The 22,616-nt window shown below is 33.7% G+C and overlaps 5 protein-coding genes across 5 annotated transcripts; 3 read left to right on the plus strand and 2 right to left on the minus strand.

The window, feature by feature from the left end:
- Nucleotides 1-456: 456 nt before the first annotated feature.
- On the plus strand, nt 457-4,117 carry LOC136413641 (mutS protein homolog 5-like). Its single transcript, XM_066397319.1, has 12 exons — nt 457-636; nt 772-991; nt 1,045-1,270; nt 1,325-1,498; nt 1,553-1,763; nt 1,815-2,016; nt 2,073-2,263; nt 2,567-2,612; nt 2,974-3,112; nt 3,167-3,533; nt 3,588-3,858; nt 3,915-4,117. The coding sequence occupies exons 1-12, from the start codon at nt 457-459 to the stop codon at nt 4,115-4,117; spliced, it is 2,430 nt and encodes an 809-aa protein (XP_066253416.1).
- A 1,948-nt stretch (nt 4,118-6,065) lies between these two features.
- und (methionyl aminopeptidase und) lies at nt 6,066-8,718 on the minus strand. The gene is made up of 5 exons (XM_066396978.1): nt 8,552-8,718; nt 7,809-8,486; nt 6,970-7,104; nt 6,734-6,908; nt 6,066-6,673 (listed from the first exon to the last, which is right to left on the minus strand). The coding sequence occupies exons 1-5, from the start codon at nt 8,685-8,687 to the stop codon at nt 6,421-6,423; spliced, it is 1,377 nt and encodes a 458-aa protein (XP_066253075.1). The 5' UTR covers nt 8,688-8,718; the 3' UTR covers nt 6,066-6,420.
- A 1,172-nt stretch (nt 8,719-9,890) lies between these two features.
- On the plus strand, nt 9,891-18,746 carry LOC136413401 (uncharacterized). Its single transcript, XM_066396932.1, has 9 exons — nt 9,891-10,247; nt 10,954-12,231; nt 12,289-12,498; nt 12,558-12,807; nt 12,861-13,095; nt 13,156-13,350; nt 13,406-13,686; nt 13,745-14,123; nt 15,793-18,746. The coding sequence occupies exons 1-9, from the start codon at nt 9,963-9,965 to the stop codon at nt 17,045-17,047; spliced, it is 4,368 nt and encodes a 1,455-aa protein (XP_066253029.1). The 5' UTR covers nt 9,891-9,962; the 3' UTR covers nt 17,048-18,746.
- A 168-nt stretch (nt 18,747-18,914) lies between these two features.
- On the minus strand, nt 18,915-20,912 carry LOC136413413 (ADP-ribosylation factor-like protein 3). Its single transcript, XM_066396954.1, has 3 exons — nt 20,794-20,912; nt 20,163-20,423; nt 18,915-19,487 (listed from the first exon to the last, which is right to left on the minus strand). Exons 1-3 carry the CDS (start codon nt 20,794-20,796, stop codon nt 19,209-19,211), a joined length of 543 nt encoding a protein of 180 aa, XP_066253051.1. The 5' UTR covers nt 20,797-20,912; the 3' UTR covers nt 18,915-19,208.
- Nucleotides 20,687-22,591, plus strand: LOC136413409 (RCC1 domain-containing protein 1). Its single transcript, XM_066396947.1, has 3 exons — nt 20,687-21,608; nt 21,665-21,880; nt 22,400-22,591. The coding sequence occupies exons 1-3, from the start codon at nt 20,984-20,986 to the stop codon at nt 22,558-22,560; spliced, it is 1,002 nt and encodes a 333-aa protein (XP_066253044.1). The 5' UTR covers nt 20,687-20,983; the 3' UTR covers nt 22,561-22,591.
- Nucleotides 22,592-22,616: the final 25 nt, after the last annotated feature.

The raw sequence follows: 22,616 nt of genomic DNA on the forward strand, positions 1-22,616 counted from the left end.
ACCGCACGTAATTTTAAACGACTTTGGAAATATTTCTTTTGCGCTGGTATGGTTTTTCAAAAACTTCAATGTTTCTTTAGCCTTCAAAACAGTCAATAGTTCAAGGAATACTTGTGTTTAGAAATAAAATAAAACTAAAAAATTATCAAATTATGATGCACTAAGCGTCTTGCTTGAAGAAAATCTTAATATATAAAATATGCAATAAAAAATTAGAAAAATTCCAATATTTAATGAACATTTAGAGAAACGTTCGAAAAACAAAAGAATCAAAGGTGCGCTGACAGGGTGACATAAAGGAAACAATTGCTATACTTATTCTTTCAGCCATTTTCATTTTTTGAAGACGCTTTACGGATACAGTTCTAATTTAACATGATTATTTACTTTGAATTTAAATAAGTTTATTTACTTTGATGGAGAAAATACATAATAAAAGTTATATAAAGTAAAAATATGGACTATTCCAACTCCCAAGAAGTTCTGAACCTGCGACAGAACACCACTAATACAGACGATACGGCATCAATATCATTAAGACAAGAAGATGATGGAAGTAATAATGGGGTTGTCCTGTGTTTGTTGCACAAAAATGGAATGCTCGGGGCTGCGTATTACAGTTTCATTGAAAAAACGGTAAGAATCACGTTGTGTTTGATGTAAAGTAAGTAAGTTGAACTCCAATAATTTTCGAAATGACAATGTGTGTAGGGGGTCCAAAAATAAGGCCAATATAACTCTTTATAATAACATCTCAATTTTCCATTTCAGTTAAACCTTTATGAAGAGATGTCAGATATCGGTCCTCAGTTCTCAAAAACTTTAATAATACAACGTGAAATTTCGCCCAAATACTTAGTGATATTGGGCGACATAACTGAGGAATATATACAGTTTCTGATAGACCTCTCCAATTCAGACACCTCAAATACCACTACCTCCTCTAGAAGCCTCCCATCAAACTTCTTCCTACTCTCTCTAAGAGAATACAGTAAATAAAATATCTCCCTCTGCAAAAATATTTTACGAGCATAACATTTACAGCTTACGAAGCCTGCAAAACTATTGTATCAAACATCAATGTTGCTTCAAACATTTCTGATGAATCTGACCATAAACACGAACTTTTCCTACGATCATTTGTTAACCTGAATTACAGACTTTCAGTCCAGGCTTTAGGGGCTTTAAGTAAGTTCCTGGAGAAACACTGGTCGACTTTTGGAGTAGACACAGCAGCTGAGCACTTCATGCATATTCACCCTGTAACTTTGTAATAAATATTTTCTAAATGCTCTATAATATGAAACTCATTAGCTGTTTTAAGGAAAAATCGCGTCTTTCTGGATAACCAAGCCTTCAAAACATTGCAAATATTCTCCCTAAAATCGCATGATGCAGGATTTAAACGCGGACAAGAGTCCAGCTGCAGGGAAGGTTTGAGTGTTTACAGGTTGTTTTTGTCTGGTTGTAAGTCTGGAATGGGACAATCTCAATTACGGTATAAACTCCTTTTAAGTACAGATGTTTTCCACACCGAACCAGGAATTTGCAGGACCCTGTTGCTTTCTCCAATCAATGATTATAACGAATTACAAAAGAGGCTAAACTTCATAAAATTCGTCCAAGAACCGGCCAACATGGACTTTATTGCTAATATCCAAGACAACATAAAAGAATTCAAAGACATTGGTTACATAAGCCTCATACTTAGCAAGATTCAAAATGCCCGGGCGTCCAGTAAAGACTGGAGTAACTTGCACAAAGCAGGTAGTTCAGAATGTTTAAATCTATATATAATATTATACATTTCACAGATAATCTATCACACTCTGTTTATCAATGACATAAGCAGAACATACAAACGCAAAACCGACCTTTTAGAAGAGCTTAACTATGCTATCACTCATGAAGTAATATGTTTGCAAGAGTCCATTAACAATGCCCTGGACTTCAAGGCTGGAGCAAAAAGAGGCAGACCGGTGATCAAGTTTGGACTGGATGAGCGTTTGGACGCAAGTCTGACTTATTTTCCAAGTTTAATCTAGGAATGTTAAAATTTTTTCGAATATTAGAATTGTTGCTTCAACAAGATTTAGCGAAACACCTAACTGCCGCTGCTAGGATGACAGTAAATAATTTACCGAATTACATCAGCGAATGTAAAGTGGTTTTCCTGCCAGAAATGGGACATCTTATTGCAATTAAAGAGTGGGGGGTCGATTGCGACCCTGAAGATCTTCAACGTTTTGATTATAAGTTTATGGTGAGAGATATTCTTAATATATGGAGTGTTGTAAAATCATAAACAAAAATACTATAGTATAAGTTAGTATATGCTTTGTTACTGGGAAAGAGAGGGTTGTAAAAATGGACTTATTTTTAAAATCTTTTAATGCATATAAAATTACTCATTAATGTATGATTTTTCACTAATGCATGATTTTGTGTAATGATTGGTTTGATGCAGCTTACTCTTCTCCGTAGCCATGGATTAATACCTTCTAATATTTTGCAATACTATGTATATTAAAGGCGTAGTTTTAAACTAGGAATTTTTTACTTTTAGTTTACGCTTGGTGGGGTCATTCATTACAAGAATCCATTGTGCGTTGGTAGGTATTTACACTTCTCTCCTCTCATATCATATACGTGTATATACTTGAAAATACTGTTATAAATATCTCAACTGTAAAATAAAACAACAGCAAAATTAGTTACAGTGCTGTGTGAAGATTTTAATAATCAATTTTAACATTCAACTGCCTATATACAAATTTTTATAGCTATCAGTACATAAAACATCTCATAAGCTCACCATATGCTGTTTTGCGTCTTTGCTAAATACAGCTTATGAAGGCTGCTCAGAGTTTTGTTTCCTTACAAGTGACTAGTAACTCAAATGTAATGCATCAATGGGACTCAATTTTGTAATAACACGAATACACTATAATTGATGAATTCTTATTTTTACAGAACTTGACCGAAGACTGGGTGGAATAAACGCTGAAATCATCGACCACGAAAACAGAATTTTGAGAAGACTTTCCGAGTTCGCTCTCAAATACAACAAAGACATCAGAAATGCCGTAAAGGTGGTGGCAAAAATCGATTGGTATAAATAATACTAAACATATCCTACAATTACCGACATATGTGCAATTTTCAGCTTGATAGCTATGGCTAAAGTGTGCCAACAAAATAACTATGTTAAACCCGACTTAAGCTCTAACCGCACTCACGAAATAATTCAATCTAGACATCCCTTGATGGAGCAAATTTTCGCCAGTTTTGAACCCAATGATTTTTTTTCTGGGAGTTCTCATAGTTTCATGAAGATCATTACTGGTCCAAATGGTAGTGGAAAAAGCGTGTTTCTTGCCCAAGTTTTGATTACAATCTACTTGGCACATATAGGATGTTACGTACCTGCTAAACAGGCAAAAATCGGATTGGTGGAGAGTATTCATTTAGTGATGCATTGTTCAGAATCTGTTGTTGTTAAACTGTCTTCTTTTATGATAAATATTACTCAGGTTAGTTCAGTCTTTGCACATATGATTAAATAATGAGTTATGACATCTGTGTAGAGTGCTCAAGCTTTGCACTTCTGGTCCCCTAGTTCCATAATAATTATGGACGAATTTGGGCGTGGAACTTTGGACGATGACGGGGTAATTTTACTAGCGGGCATTCTAAAGTACTTTTTAGAAAAAAAAGATGCGTGCCCTCATGTAATCGTTTCTACTCACTTGCAACAAATCGCCTCTATATTGCCCGAATCCAGGTATTTGGAGTATTTAAAGATGGATCAGACTATCGAGAATGGAACATTTTGCTTTTTATATAAAATGTCGAAGGGTAAATTAATCTAAAAGTTTTTTAATCTTCGAAGAAGCAAATAAAGGAAATTATAGGAGTTTCGAAAAGTTTTGCCTCTCAGATTCTTGAGGCTTGCCCGGAAAGCCAAGACTTAGTGAACCGTGCAAAGTGTTACTTAAATTATATAAGAAATCTGGTTCCCATGGAACTTCCTAAGGAATCTCGTGAAATTGAAGAAAACTATTTAGGAAGAGGTTTAAATATTAGTCCTGTTGAAGAAAAAGACGTCGAAGATTGATGTGGATATATCTGTTGTTTATTCTTTAATGTTAAAAATGTGTTTATTCAGATAAATATATGAAAACGATAAACCTGAGGAAATTATTTTATACAAGGTGTCTTTGAAATAACTGTAGAACGATTGACCAAAAATTCATGAATAAAAAATAAGGCGTTCTAGATAAATTTACCTTTATCCAACGTCGCTTCGTTTTGTCGGTACACTGCCAAAGTTCTCAAATTAATATCGTTTTTTCGAAATAATTGTTAAATACTTTTATCGATTATCAGTAACTTTAGAACTAAGAATTACTACATAAATTGGCGTTTTACACACGAACGGGATTTTTCTTTAATACATGGAAATAATAAAATAAAATAAAAATGATGCGTGGTTCGTAAATAAAAGTTTGTGTTTTTATTAGCCCATGTACTAATGACTTTAATTTTTTCTCTACCACAAGCTGACTTTATTTTGAAACTTTTTTGCCTCGAGTAAAATTTTCTCCACGCGTAGTTTCTCTGCAAAAAAGTTATTTGCGATACCATGCAATTCATCATTGTTGTGAAAGCAATGTTAAAAAAATTGTGTTTCTTACGTAAAAATAAAATCAATATTCCGTACGTCTGACATATCAATACTGTTTATTATGATGTTGATTGTTGGATGATGTTATGATGTTGTTGACTGGAGTTGAGTTTATTGTGAATTGAATAATTTTTGGTCTTTTAGAAAGAAACATTATTCTATCGCTGAGAAGATTCACATATTTCTAGTAAATAGATTCTGTTAGAGAAATAGACGTATGAGTGTCAGAGTCTATGGTAACAAATGTTCAAATCTCAGAATTGAAAGGTAATTTAGGGGGAAAAGGACAATTTTAATCGAGAACGCCAACATACAATGAGGACAGAATAATTTTTTGAAAAGAATTTATTTGTGTATTCAAGAAAACGTTCAACATTTTGAACAAATTGTTTACAAGAACTAAATCAAGTTGGTAGCTATTTAGAATTAAAAGTTTTTCATGTTTTTGTTCTGACTAAACAACAATAATGAATTGCAAGGTATCATTCATATTTTTTTTGTAGAGAAACTGTATACCTAGCAAAAATTTTATACGAGATAAAAAAGCTTCAAAATAAAGTTAGTTTGTGGCAGAGAAAAAATTAGTCATTCGCACAGGGGGTAACAAAAATAGAAACTGTTATTTACGAAGCACGCACTATTTTTAATATTTCCATGAATTAAAAAAAAAGATCTTGCGCGTTAAAACATGCCAATTTATGTAAATTGTAACTTTTTGTTCCAAAATTACTGAAAATCAATAAAAATTTTAGATAATTATTTCTAAAAAACGATATTAATTTGAGAACTTTGGTGACCTGTAGCGGCAAAATGAAGTAACATTAAATATAGGTAGATTTACCTAGAACACCTTATTTTTGGTCAAACGTTTTGCGGTCATTTCAGGGACACCCTGTTGTAATATATATATACCTGATTTTTATTTTCATGTCACTTTACTAACTACAAATACCTTTTGTGGCGACTTCAATATTAAGTTGCTTGTCAAATCTATCGCAACTAAACTTTTCATAAATTTACTTTTAATGAAGATAGACGCCGTTAAATGGTTCCACGCACAGGATACGGTGATGCGTATAGAAGATCGGGGCAGGTCAACGAGAACGAGGTAATTGGAAAGATGTTGGCTAATGGTGCCATACTCGGGATGAGGTAATGAAAGTAGATAATCTGGATAAGATGGATTAGTGGTTTTAATTAAAAGGAGAGGTTTTGATTATTGTTTTTTGGAGTTTATAAGATTTGTTCTTAAACAGTACCACGGAACAGTAAGGAAACTTGGTATTTTTTTGACATTTTAACTTTTTTCTTGTATTTTGACATATACGAATCGTCGTCAGTACAAAAAAAAATACCAGCATTTTTAAAAAATCAGAACTTCAACTCTCAAAAGATTTATTTATATTCATATTATCTGCATTATTATCCAGCACGGAGTAACAAAACGTAATAATTGTAATCGTAATAATTAAAACTCAAAACCACACAAATAGTCCCCCACTAGAACAATTTCATGAAAACTTTGCTTCCTTCTTATTCCCACAGGGCAACAATTACTTGAAACATAAAAAAACATTCTGAAGCAGATTAAGTACTTTTCGAACACAGTGTTAATTCGCCAATAGTTACAGAAACATCTTGATTATTTATATGATTATGATTGCAAAAGCAAAGTCTACAAAAAAACGTCAAGTTTTTAAAATCGAAGTTCAGAAAAAACTTTTAAGAATTCATTAATAATCGTCTCCTCGAGAGATTACTTCTTTACAAGTTGGCCGCAAAACCAACGTATGCTCGAATTGGGCGGTGTAACAGCCCTTAATATCGCACAAGGGTGGATAATCGTCCACGATACCTTTATCGCATAAGTCCTTCAGAGCCATTTGGTACTTGGTAGCTCCTGCACGGTCCAGCCATCTCTTGCAGAACGCTAGAGTCCCGAAATTCTTGTTGATTACGTTCAACAAAGCTTTTGAAGATTGCAACCTGTAAACAAAACCTCATTAAGGTCACATTGAACCATTTTGTGAAATTTATTGTTTTTACCGGAGTGGGACATAGGGGACATCAAAATTTTTCATGTAATGAGAACAGTCCATATCATCATGCACTACACCCTTTCCAGTGGATCCAAAAGTTTCTATTGCATAAAATTCATTTTCTTCCATTACAGTTGCTTCTCCTCCTTTTACTATTGGTACAGTTTTTCCAGCGTGTATTCCTAAAGGATTAAAAAATGTTCAAATGTTAGAGAAATTTTGAAGGTAATAATTGCTTCTTACTGTAGGGTGAAATTGAATGCCCATTCAAATTCCTAATGGATTTGATCTGGTAAGTTTTCCCATCTAAGTCAATTTCATATGACTCCATAACTTCCTGGATTTGAGCTCCTACATCACATAGTTGGACGTCAATTCCTATTATAATAACATAAGATTAAGAAGGATCTACCCAATAACAGGAGAAAAATACTAAATCTATATATTTTTGTTTTTTGCACTCAGCATTTAACCTGCTTCTAAGCAAGTGAAACCCATAAGCGGTATAATCAAAACTGTAATTGCCTCTCAATTTTGAGAATTAAATGGTAAAATATACTTAATTTAAAACACCCTACCCTGCATTCTGCATATAAGTATAAATTAATCTACAAATGCATGTCTTCAGAATCAGTAATTTTAGCTATATATTCAGGTCTATTATATTATACATATATTATAAAAAAAAGATTTAGTTACTTCTGAACATTTCAAAACCATGAAATATTTCATTACCACAATTACTTCCTGCAGCCTACAAGACAAATGCAAAATAAGAAACTAAGCAGCCAATACATATTTCAAATTTTTTAACAGTACCTGGGTAAATCATTAAACTTGTGTAGCACATGTTCTAGGGTGTATGCTACATCTGATATTAGTACACATGTATTTAAATTTTGAGTCTTATATAGGGATAGATCCTCTAAGCAGATGGCTTATGAGATCTTTCACTGTACCTTGAATCCTAGTGAGAAAAATTCAATTCAATAATTAAGTTATAGTTTGATTTACAACTGAAGTTAAAATACTGTGCAACATAGAACACTGTAATTAAAATTGCTCCCAAAAAGTCAACTTACCTGCTGCTTTTATCCCTGTATTAGTAGCATCCCTTACAGCTTCTACTAACTTATCATATTTAGGATTAAAAGTGTGGGTAAAAGCACAATCAATTATTCTCCCATTAATATGAGTTCCAAAGTCAATTTTGACTACATCATCATATTCCAAAACAGTTTTATCTCCAGCATTAGGTGTATAATGTGCAGCACAGTGATTCCTTGAACAGCCAGTTGGGAATGCCAAGCCAGCCTTTAAGCCATCTTCTGCTATTAGTTTGCGGGCAGTCTTCTCAAGTTCCTCACATATTTCTATCATTGTCATTCCTGGTTTTATCCATTTTTGGATATGTTTACGTGTCTGTCTATGAGCCTCTGCAGCTAGACGCACCTCATTGTAAATGTCATTATGCATCCTATCCAAAGCTTTTTTTTCCTCAGAACCAAACCTGTCCTTTGCAGTCCTGTTGTCGTTGACGAGGGGATATTCCTGTATTTCTCCAATAGGAAAGTTTCCATCAGGGAATAGGTCAAAGATTGCCACTGAGGGAGGATCGGTTTGAGTGGATTTGCCCCCCTTTTTCCTGTTACGCTTTTTCTTCTTTTTCTCGCCTTCAATGTTTTCCTCCCCGGCAGGCTCAGAGGCCCCATTGTGCTCTGGGGGCGGCAAGTCGGGATCAGGGACTCGTTCGCCCTGACCTGCATGGGTTAAAAATTCATGCAATGTGATTCGAGATAAAAACACGCCCTGGGAAATCGCTTACCCGGCTTGTTTTTCTTCTTCTTCTTTTTGTTTTTCTTAGTCGTTTCCGTTGTATTTCCTACATCGTCAACATCGATTTCCACTCCATTTTCAGCTTTATGCTCATCATTCACGATTTCAGTCTTCAAAGCAGCCATTTTTTCATTTTTCAGAGATTATCATACTCTTGCCTAATTCCAATCACCTGTCAATCTGTCACCCTTGTCAACGTCAACAAATAACGGATGCCCGGAATTTTCACCAAAGGTAAAATGTCTGTAGTATTTACTTAAGTTTCATATATTACATTTGTTATATATTTCTTCAAAATCTTCTTTTATGCGGCCATTTAACATTACCATGTGAGGTTTCGTTCTAATAGAGATTTTATTGTCTACTTGAAAAAACACTTCTCTCTTTGATTGTCTTATTCGCTTTTCAGAGAAATGGATTTGAACATATTATTTTCTGGGCCTAATTAAAAGGAATCTGTGGTATTATAAAACTTTCTCTATATATGTAGATATCCTTCAATTAGTAAAGCCCAGTATCACCTTTGATACAAAATGTGCGATAATGAACTTTAAGCGACCTAGTTACGGTATTCTACATGTTTATTAAGAATCTTGTTACTTTTATTAGGTTTTTTCTTCTTTCTTTGTTAGCGGTCTTCGAGTTCCGAGACTTAAAATTTCGACTACACCAGTCACATTCTATTTCAAATCCTGCTAGACTTTTTGTATATATTCTACTGTAAACGTCAACTTTAGTTTACAATCGATTTTTAGGAAATCTAATATTGTAATGCTCCTTCATCATAACATTAAGGATTTTTCAAATTTCTAGTTTGTTAAATTTCATTTAAAAAAATAAGAATTTAGTCGGTAATCTATTTTTCTTAACTTTTGTTCAGAGATTTGAACTTTTTTTGTTTGTCTTCGAAGGATCTAGTGCGAATATGTCCCCATGAATTTAGTTACGTATAATTTGCAGTGTTCTAAATTGCCTCTGGATATCGGGACATAACGTATCTGACATTCTAGTCACATTCCCTTTTAGATCCTTCTGATCTTTTTGTAAATATTTTGTTTAATTATATTAATTAAAGGAATTTTATCCTTTTCCATTGAAATTTCTTGATTTATTGTTGTTTTAATTTTAATACCATTGTTTTTATTATTTTCCAATTAATAAGTAGTTTATTCTCGAAAATTATAATAATTTAGCATCGTCGTATCGCCGGATATGCTGACCAGTGGCGCATGGGACTCCGGCTTAAGGTCAAACTAATCCTAGTCGGCGTTGTTTTTTAATAAACAATGATCATTTGGCGGTACGTTGGTGATGCGATAGGACGCCATCATCCCAGAAAAAGAATTAGTTCTCATGTCATGAGTTCCGACCTCTTTTAAAAATGTCTTTTAGTGTCACAAATGGTTAAAATGAGTAAAATAAAGGAGATTACACTGCTGGCTAAGGAAGGCAAATTCTCCCAAGTTTTGGAATTGTGTAATGAAGCCGGCTTAGTAACTGAAACGGCTGTGAAAATTATTCATGCTATATCTTGTGCTTGCTATTATCGTGCCGAGGCATGTGAAGTCAACTACCTGGAAAAGCTTTGCAATAAAGTTGTCCAGAACATCCATACAGTAGAATGTATAAATGTCAATGATTATTTTGCGAGTGTTTACCATATAACTAAAATGGTCTGCCTTATGGTAAGTAGGAGAAAACAGGCCTAGTTCTCTAGGAGAGTGAAAATTAAAGTTTTGTTGATGATGATGATTGGTCAAAAATGTTACTTAGAAACTTCATTGGACAATTTTCGTTTTCACTCTCACACACATTCCTATAAAATTGATTTCTTAAAGTAGAAATTCATTCTTTAGGAGTATCTCATTGGCAATTATTTGTTTTTTTACTTTTGAAAAACCTATTTTTCATTTAATTTATAATAAATTCAAGAATATAATGTTTCTGTCAAAATTATTAGAAAATCATATCACATTTCCACTTTCTAGGCAATTGTAGAATTTTTATTAACTATATGTCCTTTAATAATCCCATAATTATTACCCTGAAAGTTCTGAGGGGATAATCACGAGCTTAATATATGTACATCAACATTTGGTACACTTGGGCAATAGTTGCTTAATATTTGATGCATTTGAATAACATTTGAAGTTTACAACGCATTTACTGAGTGATTATCCTTGAGAAACTTCCTTAACACTGAAATAAATATGGGAAAATTTCATATCTAAAACATTTTTGTGAGTTGTCAATATTTCTTAAAAATGTCTGTTAGTTAATTTCTATCATTTGTACTGCCATGAATTACCCCTTTACAATTATTGTATTTGAACCAAAACAATAGTTAATAGAAGTAGCATTTTGGTAAAAGAATTTTCCTTATGTCTCTAGAAAAGATATGAAGACCTCGTGAAGCTTAAACCACTCTTGTTACCCACATTCTACAAAAATGCAGCAGCAACGACAGTGTACTCCAATATCGTACAACTAATAGCATACAATATATGCTTATTAGCTAAGGCTAAAGATAAAAAACAAAATAAGTATTTAATAGACATTCTGAAAATAGTCCTTAAATTACAGAATATCTCAGGAACTGTTGAGGACTTGTGCTCTTTTGCTCATAAATATTATTATCAGCTTCATGCATTGGAAGTCTCCAGTGATCAATTGTTGAAGTTTTATTGTATAGTATTGGATATTGTTGCATTGAAATGTGGCAAAACTACATGTAGCAATGTAACTCAAGTGGCCTTAGTATCAATTTGCTCAGACATACTCTCAAACCTAATTGAAAGTAATAAATTTGAATTCTGTGAAGAATTTTTAAATGTTGTTGAAACGCGAATCACGCAGCAATTCAAAGACCAAGATCTGAAAACATGCCATGCAATTTTTAAGACTGTTCTGGCTTTATTGCCTTCAAAACTAGAACAAATGGAAAAGAATGCTGATGCCATCAAGCCATTTTTAAATGGTTATAAAATTAGTAACAAAAAATTGTTCACCCAAACTTTTCCATTTATTGAAAACCCTCTGCGATCTCTTCTGATATACTACAAGAGTGAAGGAATTCATTACTGGTGTGAAATGACACCAAAAACTTTATTGAGCATATTAACATATTTCACTGAAGATCTTGTGCCTAGTGCAGCAATATCTGAAACTCAAAAGCCATGCAGCTGTGGATGTACCATTGCTAGAAACTACTCAGGAGCGCTCAGAATGGGAAATACATTAACAAGTTTAATAAAGTCCTACATCAGCAAGACAAACGTCCTCAATAGCAGTTTCTTCTCCATCTTGAGCAAGTCTCTACAATACTATTTTGATCTAGTCAAACCATTGAAACAAGGAGAATGTCAAGGATGGACTCATGACTGCAAGGAACTACTGACTAACACCTACAATATTGGCGTAGTACTCTTTCAACAAAAAAATGAAGCCCACCAAGTAGTCAATATTTGCTTCCTGAAGAATATATTAGATATAAGTGGCACTAAAGAGGACGAATGGAAGAATCCTATTACGTGTATTTTCAAAGCATTGTGTGACTCTGATTTGAAAAATGAAAATTTTATTCATTGCATGGGGTTGGCTGCCTTGTACTGTTTGTTGTACACAAAGGAAAGCAACTCGTTTATGCAAAGTTGGTGGATTGTTCCAAAGGTGGGTACTATTTTTATATGTATAAAGTTTTTAGTTAAGTTTTTCTATCGATTTTAGTCGAAATTAAAGGATAGTATTAACGCAAATGACCTGACGATAGTTAGAGTTTTGCAGCAGCAGAGTAAAGAACTCTGTAATATCATAAATATCAACCCTTTGTTTACACAGAAAAAGCAAGTAGAACTTACTCTTTTTGAATTAAACTTATATAACTCAGTCTGGAGGAGTAGAACTTCAATGATGGCCACATTTTCTCACCTTACCGAAGTATATTTGTTACTCTTTCACACAAAACGCGTCTTATCGACTATTTTTTCTTAAAATAGATTGCAGATATTGAAACAGTAGCATATTTGGCAATTCTACGCATTTATGTACGGGGTGATATCCGTGTTCATGAGGACATGTGTTTACTATTTCCTATTGTTATCAAGAAGATGGAGGAAGTTTTGGCTAAAGATTCTTCAAATTCCTTGCTTAAAGTTGCAATAGCAGTAACATACTTTTATTACTTTCAAGCCGTTTTTAAAGGAATTGCTGATAAAAATTTACAAGAAATGGAGAAAACAAAGCTGGGTAATGAGTTATGTATAAGATTATGTGTAACTTAATAAGGAAAAAGTTTATAGCTCTGCACAAGGCAAAAATCTATGAAAAAACTGAGCCAGTTCCCAAAAACGCGAATGATGAATGCGACATAGTTTCTGCTTATTCAGGACTACGCTTAAGCAAATTAATCAGCACTCTAGAATTACTAAACTTGTCCAGAGATTTAATCAGTAGCGTATCACATGAAAACTTTACAGACAATTATGTTATAAAAAATATTTCTGTACTATTAATATCCATGGGGTTTACATATAGGTAGGTACTTAAACCTAAAAATAAAACGATAACAAAAATTTGAAAATGATTAATTTCTAGGTTGCACTACATTTCAATGTCCAGTATTCTATGTTTTGCCATGGCGTTAAAATGGGCCGAAAAGGCTGAAGATTCTAATTTGCAATTGTCTATTCTTGGGTTTATTATTGAATCTAGTAACGTTAAAAACGACCTAATGGATTCTTTTGTATCTAAAGGCGATGAATTAGTAAAATTATTAGAAACAGAAGAACTGTAAGTTTTTTTCAGTTGTTTTGAAGAGTTTATTTATCTAAATTGATATTTTTAGTTATAGCAGAACCATTGCAATTTATCACATCTGCAAATCAAAAGCATTTTTATACGTTGATCCCGAAAAATCATACAAATTTTGGCAGATCGCGCACAGTCTCTATTCAGCTAACAAGGAGAAAGACGAATTCAAAATCCTAAATACGGATCTGAATGTTGTCTTGTATAAACTAACCAGGAATTGTGCTTTTATCGAGGCAGAGCACGAAAGAGAGCCCATGACCCTTAAATTGCATATGGCCTTTGATACTGCCCTTGCAATAACTAAGAAAATACCCCGTAAGTTTTCAAAAACAAACTTAGTACAAATAACTAATAATTGTAAACTTTATTGAAGCGTCTGCCTATGATTTGAGCATCCTATTCGATGCAGTATACGAATTAGCGAAAACCTATAAACTCATGCGTCTCCCTCGTGACTTACGAGCATACTCAGGGAATTTAGTAGATTTGGCACAACAGTTAGTTCTTCCTCTCAGGTGTGTGGCTTTGCTGATTCTTTTGGCACACTCAGATTTACTTACGGGCAATCTGGATAATTGCACGACAAAATTAAATGGCATAGACGACATTTTATGCATAAACACTGTGAAGCTTAACGTTGCGCCTGCTGAAAATGTGATGATCCAGGACGAGAAGAAAGACCTCGAAAAACAAGTCAATGAGTGCAGTGATTTGATGGAAGAGTTGATGCTGGCTGATCCCAAACATTCTAGGTAAAGCTTTTTATGTGCTTAGTTCCGAAAATAGTGGCTCACTTTTTGTGTACGACGTTTTGTTTAGAATTGAATGTACTATCGGCCACAAAAGTGGTCGACCATGTTAAGGTTCAAAATCGCTTGAAGCGTATTCCGGGCGAAGGCGCCTTATCAGTTCACAAAAAAATTATCCACAACAAAAACGCTGTGTTGAGCGAATAAACTTAGAATTTTACATCGAATACCAAGTTTGCCGGAATATTTTCAGGATAATTTCAAATAAATCAATTCGGTTAGTAATTGTATGAAAACATCATTATATTAACATTGAATTTTGTAAATTGTAAAAGTTGATATGGTTATATAATTGTTTAAGATGAAAAAAAAAAAAAAAATACATGTTGAATTCAATTATAAACAAGACCAACAATTTACAAAACACTGTAATACAATTTACTAAACTTCAAGACTTTTATTAACAATAATATTTTGCTGGGAATTAGGAATTAATTAGTCCGACTGTTTCCTACCTCTCACTTAACAATCAAGTGATTTCTATGTCGCAAAAGTTCTTTAAACAAAAAATGACATAAACGACGTTTTTCGTAATGCGTACGTTAAAAGAGAAAATTTCAAGTCACAGACTGATAATTCATTTGCCTGCATAACATTTTCGAGGTATAATAATTGCATTTTTTACTTGGCCCTCCAAGACCGGCCTAGCTTATTGAGAGAAAAATGTAGAATTACTTCTTTTAAACTAAAACATAAAAAAATTCTATCTTGTGATACATCCTTGTAAAGGGGTTATTAAGATCTTTTAAAAATCGCCGAAACATGCACTGGTCCGTATTTGAAAAACTCAAGTTGTTCTCATTATCTCAAAAGCTAAGGAACATTTAAAATTTTGAAATTTACTGGTTTGTAGACATAAGAAAACTACGAAGTTCTTGTATTAAATATTTTGATGAAAAACTTTTAGTTATCAATTCATTTAGAAAATTAAATTAGACCTAATTTTAGTTTTTTTTACAGTAACTCAGAAACTAAAAATCATTCTGCAACATTGTTTTCGGTTCTTAGAAGAGTATTAAATGTGACACATTTTTTCCAATTTAACCGACCCTGTAACTCTTCCCGTTTAAGAGATAACAATAATAGCACATCGAATTGGGAACACCCTGTATAACACAGCCGACGTCTCACAGACTTTTCGCTCAAGTCGAGATGAAATTCTTGCCAGAAGTAACAATATAAACAAAAAAACGTCTCCAAATTTAAGCCAGTGATAAAGTTACCTTAATTGAAAAAAGACAATGTGATTACGTACCATAATATTCATCTCACGACTAATTTCGGATATATTGCGCCCTTGTTCGTACAAAAGTACTACATTACTTTTTATGTCTTTGCTCAGATTCAGAGCCATTACGCCTTAACGATGAACTGAGAAAATACAAAAAAATAAAATTGTCTTAATAAATTGGGCTAGTAATACATGTTTGTGTGCAAAATATTGATGTATATACACAAAAAGGAGGATTCAACAAAAAGTAATCTAGGTCAAGTGTGACAAAAAAAGGTATCCGACCCACAGTACCGCAAGCGATTTTGATTTGAAACTGGTCGGCCACTTTTGTGGTCGATAGTATTTTTTAATTTTAAATGATTTTTTTTTCAATTTCAGGCAATTTTCACCATCCTCTCCCACCTTAACCATACACGGCTTCAAATATCCCGAATTTCTCTCGCACAATAAAACGTGTCAGTGCCTAATGTGCCATTCTTTAGAATTTCAGCAGCTGCTTCTGCAAAAGTATCACTTAAACGCGCTAGTTAACATGCACTATAAAGACAATAAACTTGCGGAAGAAGTTATCACTGGGTCTTTAGCGATATATGATACTTTACAGCGCGCCTACAAAGACAAATGTTCTGACATGATACCGGCACCTTTTCTTCCGCAATTTGATGACGTTTTCTTGGAGCCTTACGCCAACATTTTGTATGATTACAGCTTCCATTTGAGCCGTATCGGTCGGATCTCTGAGAGACTGGAAGTAAACAGTTTGTTGGTGCAGGTGTTGACGTCTAAAAAGACTAAATTGGTGTGGCTTTATCAGGATGCTTTGCTGCAGAGAGCGGGTTATATGATGTTTGATAAAGAGCAAGAAAATGTTAAATTGTTTAAAGATGAAGCTTGTGCCTTTCAAGTCGGGAATGATAATTTCCCTATGACTCCTGTCTCTAAAACTGTTCCGATCACGGTAATGGTAAATGGGTTACCGCACTACTCTCCACCCAGACGGAGAAAACCCCAAAAATGTATTTTCCCAGATTCACCAGATGAAAAGCCTGTTACTAAAGCCAGAACTACTAAGAAGATTGCTGATTCCAGTGCACTTGTAGTCCCTAAGAAAAAAAGCACCAAAGTTTCAACTACGCCCATACCAGCCACTCCTTTTTTAATTCCTATTGCTACTCCGAAAATACCAATTTTCTCAGATGATCGGCCTAAAACTCGAAGTTATGGAAAGCAAAACAACAAGAAGCAGAGAGCTACAACGTCTGAAAGTGATGCTACCCAAGAAGATATTACAAACTTAAAATGCAAGAAACAACCTTCAAAATCTGTGGGCGATTTTGATAGTTTAGATACCGTTCAAACCGGGACTGTTAAAGTAGGGTCTTCCTCTAAAATTAGCACAGCCCAGCTACTGACAAAGAAGATTAAAGAAAGCAATACCTCGAGGCGACTGAAAAAGAATCTGAATCTAGAATTGGAGTTACCAGAAGAAATGCCTACCGAAGCGACTTCTAATAGCAATGGTAATTTGATAGTGTTAGATAATCCTGAAAAGCAAGCAGCTACGATAAAACGAGCTTTGGTTCTAAAAAAACTGAGATCTTCGGTGAATAAACGTGAAGTCTGCAGAGAGTAAGTAGTATTTGAAAAAGACCGTGTTGGGGTAATTTTAGGCTGGTTCTATAGTTCTGTTGGGTTCGGTAATTGTTACTATTTTTTTATTATGTTTCTTCTCAGCCTAAATTATCGACCTTAATTAAGGGACCAGAAACTTGTACCACTAAGAGTGATATTTTTCTTTTTGGAGTTTATTGATTATTTATACATATACGTATGTGTGGCTCATAAGAGTTTCAATTTGTTTTGAAAAAAAAAATTCTGATATTAGTAAAAAACTGAAATTTGGTTTTTCGTTTATAAATCGAAAACGGGTCATTATGAAAAGATGGAACCTAAACGTTTGTAAGGGCCTTTGTGCAATACTTTCTAATGGCGTTTTCAGTTTTCTTCCATTGCATTCAGTTTTCAAGACAAGAAGTGTAACTTTCGTTTCTCTGATTGTCTCCGCATTCCATTTTTGTTTGTTTAGATACATATATTTTTCTAAGTTAATTGATATGACGCATTTCATAGTTAATGTTGTTATATTGGTTTAAACAGTAAGTTCCATTTTTTGGCAAGAGTGCCATAGAGTTACACAATCGATAAATTGCTCACCAAACAAAAGTTACACTTCATATCTAGGAAACTTGGTACAATAGAAGAAAACTGACAAAGCTATTAAAAAATATTCCAAAAAAGTTTGTACGAATGTTTTGGTACCATATAAACACAAAACTAAATTTCAGTTTTTCACGGACTTTTAGAAAAGTATAGACAACACTGCCAATTTGAAAATATATTTTTATTAAGCTTTAAATTATACAATTTTGCCTTAATTTAACCGATTTTCTATGTCTTAAGGTAACTGAGATCATATTGGTAGTGTAAAGCAGGTAAAATTCGTAAAACAGACACCTTGTATATGATTGTTTTTAGTAAACTTCCCTTAAAGAAACCATTATTTTATATCTACCTCTGTTTGAGATGGTTTGTATGGACAACGCATGATAATAGTGATAAATATCTAGTTTTATTAGCGCATGTATTAAATATAAATATAATTTCAACTAAATTGAGCCCTAAATAATTAATTTTTTTAAGACCGGTGCTTGTCAAGTCTAAATATCAATAACTATAGTGGATGACTCGGTTCTGCGACAATTAGCCACAGCATCCGCCAAACTAAACAATCCCATAGCGATGATACCTTGTCTTCGATTGTAATTAAACAAGGAATTCAAACTTTATTTAATTTTATTAGAAACACGCGACCAGTAGCACTCGACAAAAGAAATCCGAATGGTAAAAGTACATCAAGTGTGGTGATAATGTGTATAAAGGGCAGTCGAGTTTTTAAGTTCTAACTTGTAGAATAGGCTATGTTAACATTGTCCATTATTAATAGGAAAACTAATTTTAGAAAATTGCTGGGTCCTAAAACATTGTGAGACACCAATGACATACTGATAGGTTTTGATCTAATTTATTCAGGTTTCTAAATAACTCCTCTTGGTTATGACTAATGGGTGTAATCACTAAAAAAATGTGAAGTAGAAATTCATCTGCTCGAGCTGGTATCTCTTTGTCAGATGTTTGATGGCAAATAGGAAATGACTTAATCAATGCCCTACATTTACGGTTAAATGCCTACTGCGAGTTTTTTTTAATGATCATCCATTACCATATGATCATTTTCATTATCTGTTTCACATCACACACAAAATAATGTTAAACTACCAATTGCACATGAATTTCTATTTCGGTGTACTATTTATTTTGGCGAATCCTGTACTTACAGGGTGTTTAAACTTGGAGTCACCTCAATGGAACATCCAAAACAGAAAACTACAAAGTTGGTTAAGCATATGTATACAAAGTTATGCCATTTTTGTTAATAATAATGTGAATGAAAACCGTGTTTATTTTGTATTTTATGGATATTACTGACCACAAAAATGTGGAAATCGGCCTTCATAAAACATATTTGTATGTATTACCGTTTACGAGATTTCAAAATGAGATGGCTTGTAATGAAAATATTTTTTATACATTGTAATTAGGTATTTACAATAATCCATCGTTAACTCTTCTCAAACATTAAAAACCCGTCTTTCAAACCCATGCATCATTTAAATCTCTGAAACTCTTTATGAAGTTCTTATTTGATCTCATAGCTCAGTTCCCATCTCCTCCCGCTACTTTTTCTTGATATTCTTGCAGACCCATTCCATTCCCTCGCGCACCCCCGTCCCTGTACATGCAGTGCAAGCTTGAATTTGCCAGGTCCGGTCTTTAATCGAGGGTAACCCTAGTGCCTGAGCCAGCTCTGCAGCCGGAAGGGAGTCTGGCAGGTCCTGCTTGTTTGCGTAAACTAGTAATGGTACGTTGTTTAATTTGCTGTCGCTGAGGAGCTCGTAGAGCTCTATTCCTGTTTCTTCTAAGCGTTTCTTGTCAGCTGAGTCTACCACGTAGATCTAAAGTTTGGTTGTATAAGAGGATGTAAGTCAGGAACATTATTAGCAGATTACGGTCATATATTTGAATTTGAATAAAAATTAAAAAAGGACCTATACTTGAATACAAATTCAGACAGGTATTCGTATATCAGGTTAGCTATTCAAATAAAACTTTCAGTTGTATTTTCAACATTCATAAGTAAAGCTAAGAAAGCTATCAGAATCAGAAGCTGATGCACGTTTAAATGCAAATTATTACAGAAGAGATTTTCTTACAGAGTTCGTACTATTCGATTACCATTGAACTGTATTCTGTACACAGGTTGTCGGCAAAATATACTCTTATAAAATTTCTCGGGAGACCTATTGTTGCATACATTGCTACGTAGTTTTTTTAACAACTTTTATAGAACTGTTATATAGAAAGCATAATTAAATTTTATTGATTTGCTGAGACTACTTTGAGAAAATGGTTTTAAAACGGATTCAACGAGTTAGATGTAAAACATTATAAAATAAGACACTGAAATGTTTGATGAGGGGCAATTCTGCGTTTATAGCTTACTGATTGATTTAAATTGTTGAACTGTTCCATATTTTGATTTTAAGCAGTTTTGTAAGTGAATGTTCTGCGATTCTTTGTAAAGAAAGTTAAATTGTTAATTGGGATAATCACTACGGTCACCAACGTACCAACACGTCGGTATTCTCGAAATAGTTCTTCCAGTATGGTCGGATTTTCCGTTGGCCCCCAATATCCCAAACGTTTAATTTGAATCCGTCGCTGATTACAGATTTAATATTGAAACCTGCAGTTGGTGTTATGCTTGTGATGTCTTCCGAGGCCAAAGTTTTGAGGATGGTGGTTTTACCAGCGTTATCTAGGCCTAAAAGTAGTAACCTCAGCTCGCGCTCGGGTGTAGAAGTTAGTTTCCTCAGTATTGATAAAAGACCCTAGAAGTGAAAATAAATGAGATTTTAATATAAAAGAGACAATTCTATCATCTTGCCATCTAATATGAAATTAATCTCAGTTTTGTTGATGAAGGTTGATATGTTAGTGGTAGGTATATTTTGTCTTTGTCTATAAGAAAAATTTGAGTTCAACCGACAAAGACGGAATAATCATCAAGGTATTAAAAGAAGTTTAATAAATTTGTCAAGCAAACGTCGCTTTCATCAATTTTAGGTTATGTCAACTCAGGTTGCCATGGCAATTGCAAATTTTTGAGTATTACAACAAAACAAATGTTTCTGTTTTTACATTTTTTTAATTTAATATCCAATAAGGAAAGTTTCCTCGATTCATTCAGTTTGAACTCACCATTTGACTTAAATGTAGCACAATTTCCTCTCCTTAAATTCACCTCAAACTCGCAAAAGTAGTCAAATAATACTTTCCAATGAGTCGTCAACCAACAAGACGTTTGTTTTGGTTTGGTTCTTGACGCGTTCTGCTAGCCTGTTTACAAATCCCAAATAGATCGAAAATCCCGTTTTAATCGATATTTACCATGCGGATATTATGTAAGGGGTTCAATTTATACAACCAATTACATCAAGGGAAAAACTTGCAGGGAATTGTTGAGGAATTTGTAACCATTTATGAAGAGCCCCATATTGAACACTTCCTATTGGGGCATACCATGACAGTGATTGTCACTGACAATAAAGGCTCAATAAATTGTGAAAACTGCAACAGAAGAGAAAATTTAATTTTGCCAAATTCATCTCAAATTGCCAAAGTAACACTGAGCACCACAAATTTGTTAACTCTTTCATCAACTGGAGACCTGTTTAAAACCTCTTTAAATGACTGGCAGCTGGTAAAGGTGCCAAACTTTATAGTAGATACTAATGATCAAATCAAAATTATCACTGCAAGAGATAAGCTAAATGTGGCCTATAGTGCTAAAGGATATATATATAGCATTCCGGAAAAGTTGAACTTTTGCAACAAAAATATTGTGGACCTACAAGCTGGAAGAGAGCATTGCATATTGCTTGATAGACAAGGAAATGTTTATTCCTTTGGAGCAGGCACTAAAGGACAATTGGGGACTGGTCAACTAGATGATGAACCAAATCCAGTATTAATTGAAGCATTGGCAGGAATTAGAATTGTAGCAATAGCAGCAGGTAATAGGAGCATATTGATTAAGTGGAACTTTGCATGTAAAGCTTTGTAAATGAAGGAGACTGGCACTCGGCTGCAGTGAGTGAGCAAGGGGATTTATACACTTGGGGTCAGAATTCTAATGGGCAGTTAGGACTAGCTGCATCTTCTACATACAATGAGAGCATTGTTTCTGTTATGGCTACTCCTCATGTAGTGGATATTTCTGATAATTCCTCAGATGTAAATGTTGTTAAAGTTGCCTGTGGGAGCAAGCACACTATTATTTTGCTAGGTGAGTGTTTTCTTAGAGATAGTGTCATTTAAAGATTAGTGATTTTACAGAAGTAATAAAAGCATGCTAGAATTTTGTTACATCACTGTGTATAGCAAATTTCAGTTTTCTCAGAATAAGATCTATTGTTGCCAATAAGTATTCTTGAAGTTTGTTTCTACAAAATCTGAAGTGAATGCCTAACTGCAGAAAGGCTAAATTTTAGAAACTAGGATGATTACAAACCCTACCTTCAGCATTCTACAAAATTTTAATTAGTGTCATAATGAATTGACTTCCGTGTGAAGTTAAACATGCTAGTTGAACTGTAATAGATATTGAGGTATAATAAGTCTTCTAGGTTACAGTATAAGGGGATTTTTAGGCCCACACATGATAATTTTAATCTAATCTAACCTGACTCAAACATACTGAAGTTGGCACAATATTTATGAATCTATATAGTTAGTTCAACAACTGTAATTCCATCTTGACTAGAAAAAATATTTTCTGTCAATAAGGAGACTCATATTATTTTAGAAAATGGCTATTTGTACGGATCTGGATGGAATAAATACAAACAATTAAAAAATGAAAATGTGAAGGAGTATTATCGGTTTACCTTTATTCAAGACTACTCTAAAGAAAAAGTTGATAAAATACTGTGTGGACCATGGAATTCAATTGTGTTACTAAAGTAAGTTGAAACAATTTATTATAATGACTTAACTTCAAATGGCGTATTGCGGATATTATA

The sequence above is a fragment of the Euwallacea similis genome, chromosome 14 (assembly GCF_039881205.1).
Source record: "Euwallacea similis isolate ESF13 chromosome 14, ESF131.1, whole genome shotgun sequence".
In the NCBI taxonomy this organism is placed as follows: domain Eukaryota; kingdom Metazoa; phylum Arthropoda; class Insecta; order Coleoptera; family Curculionidae; genus Euwallacea; species Euwallacea similis.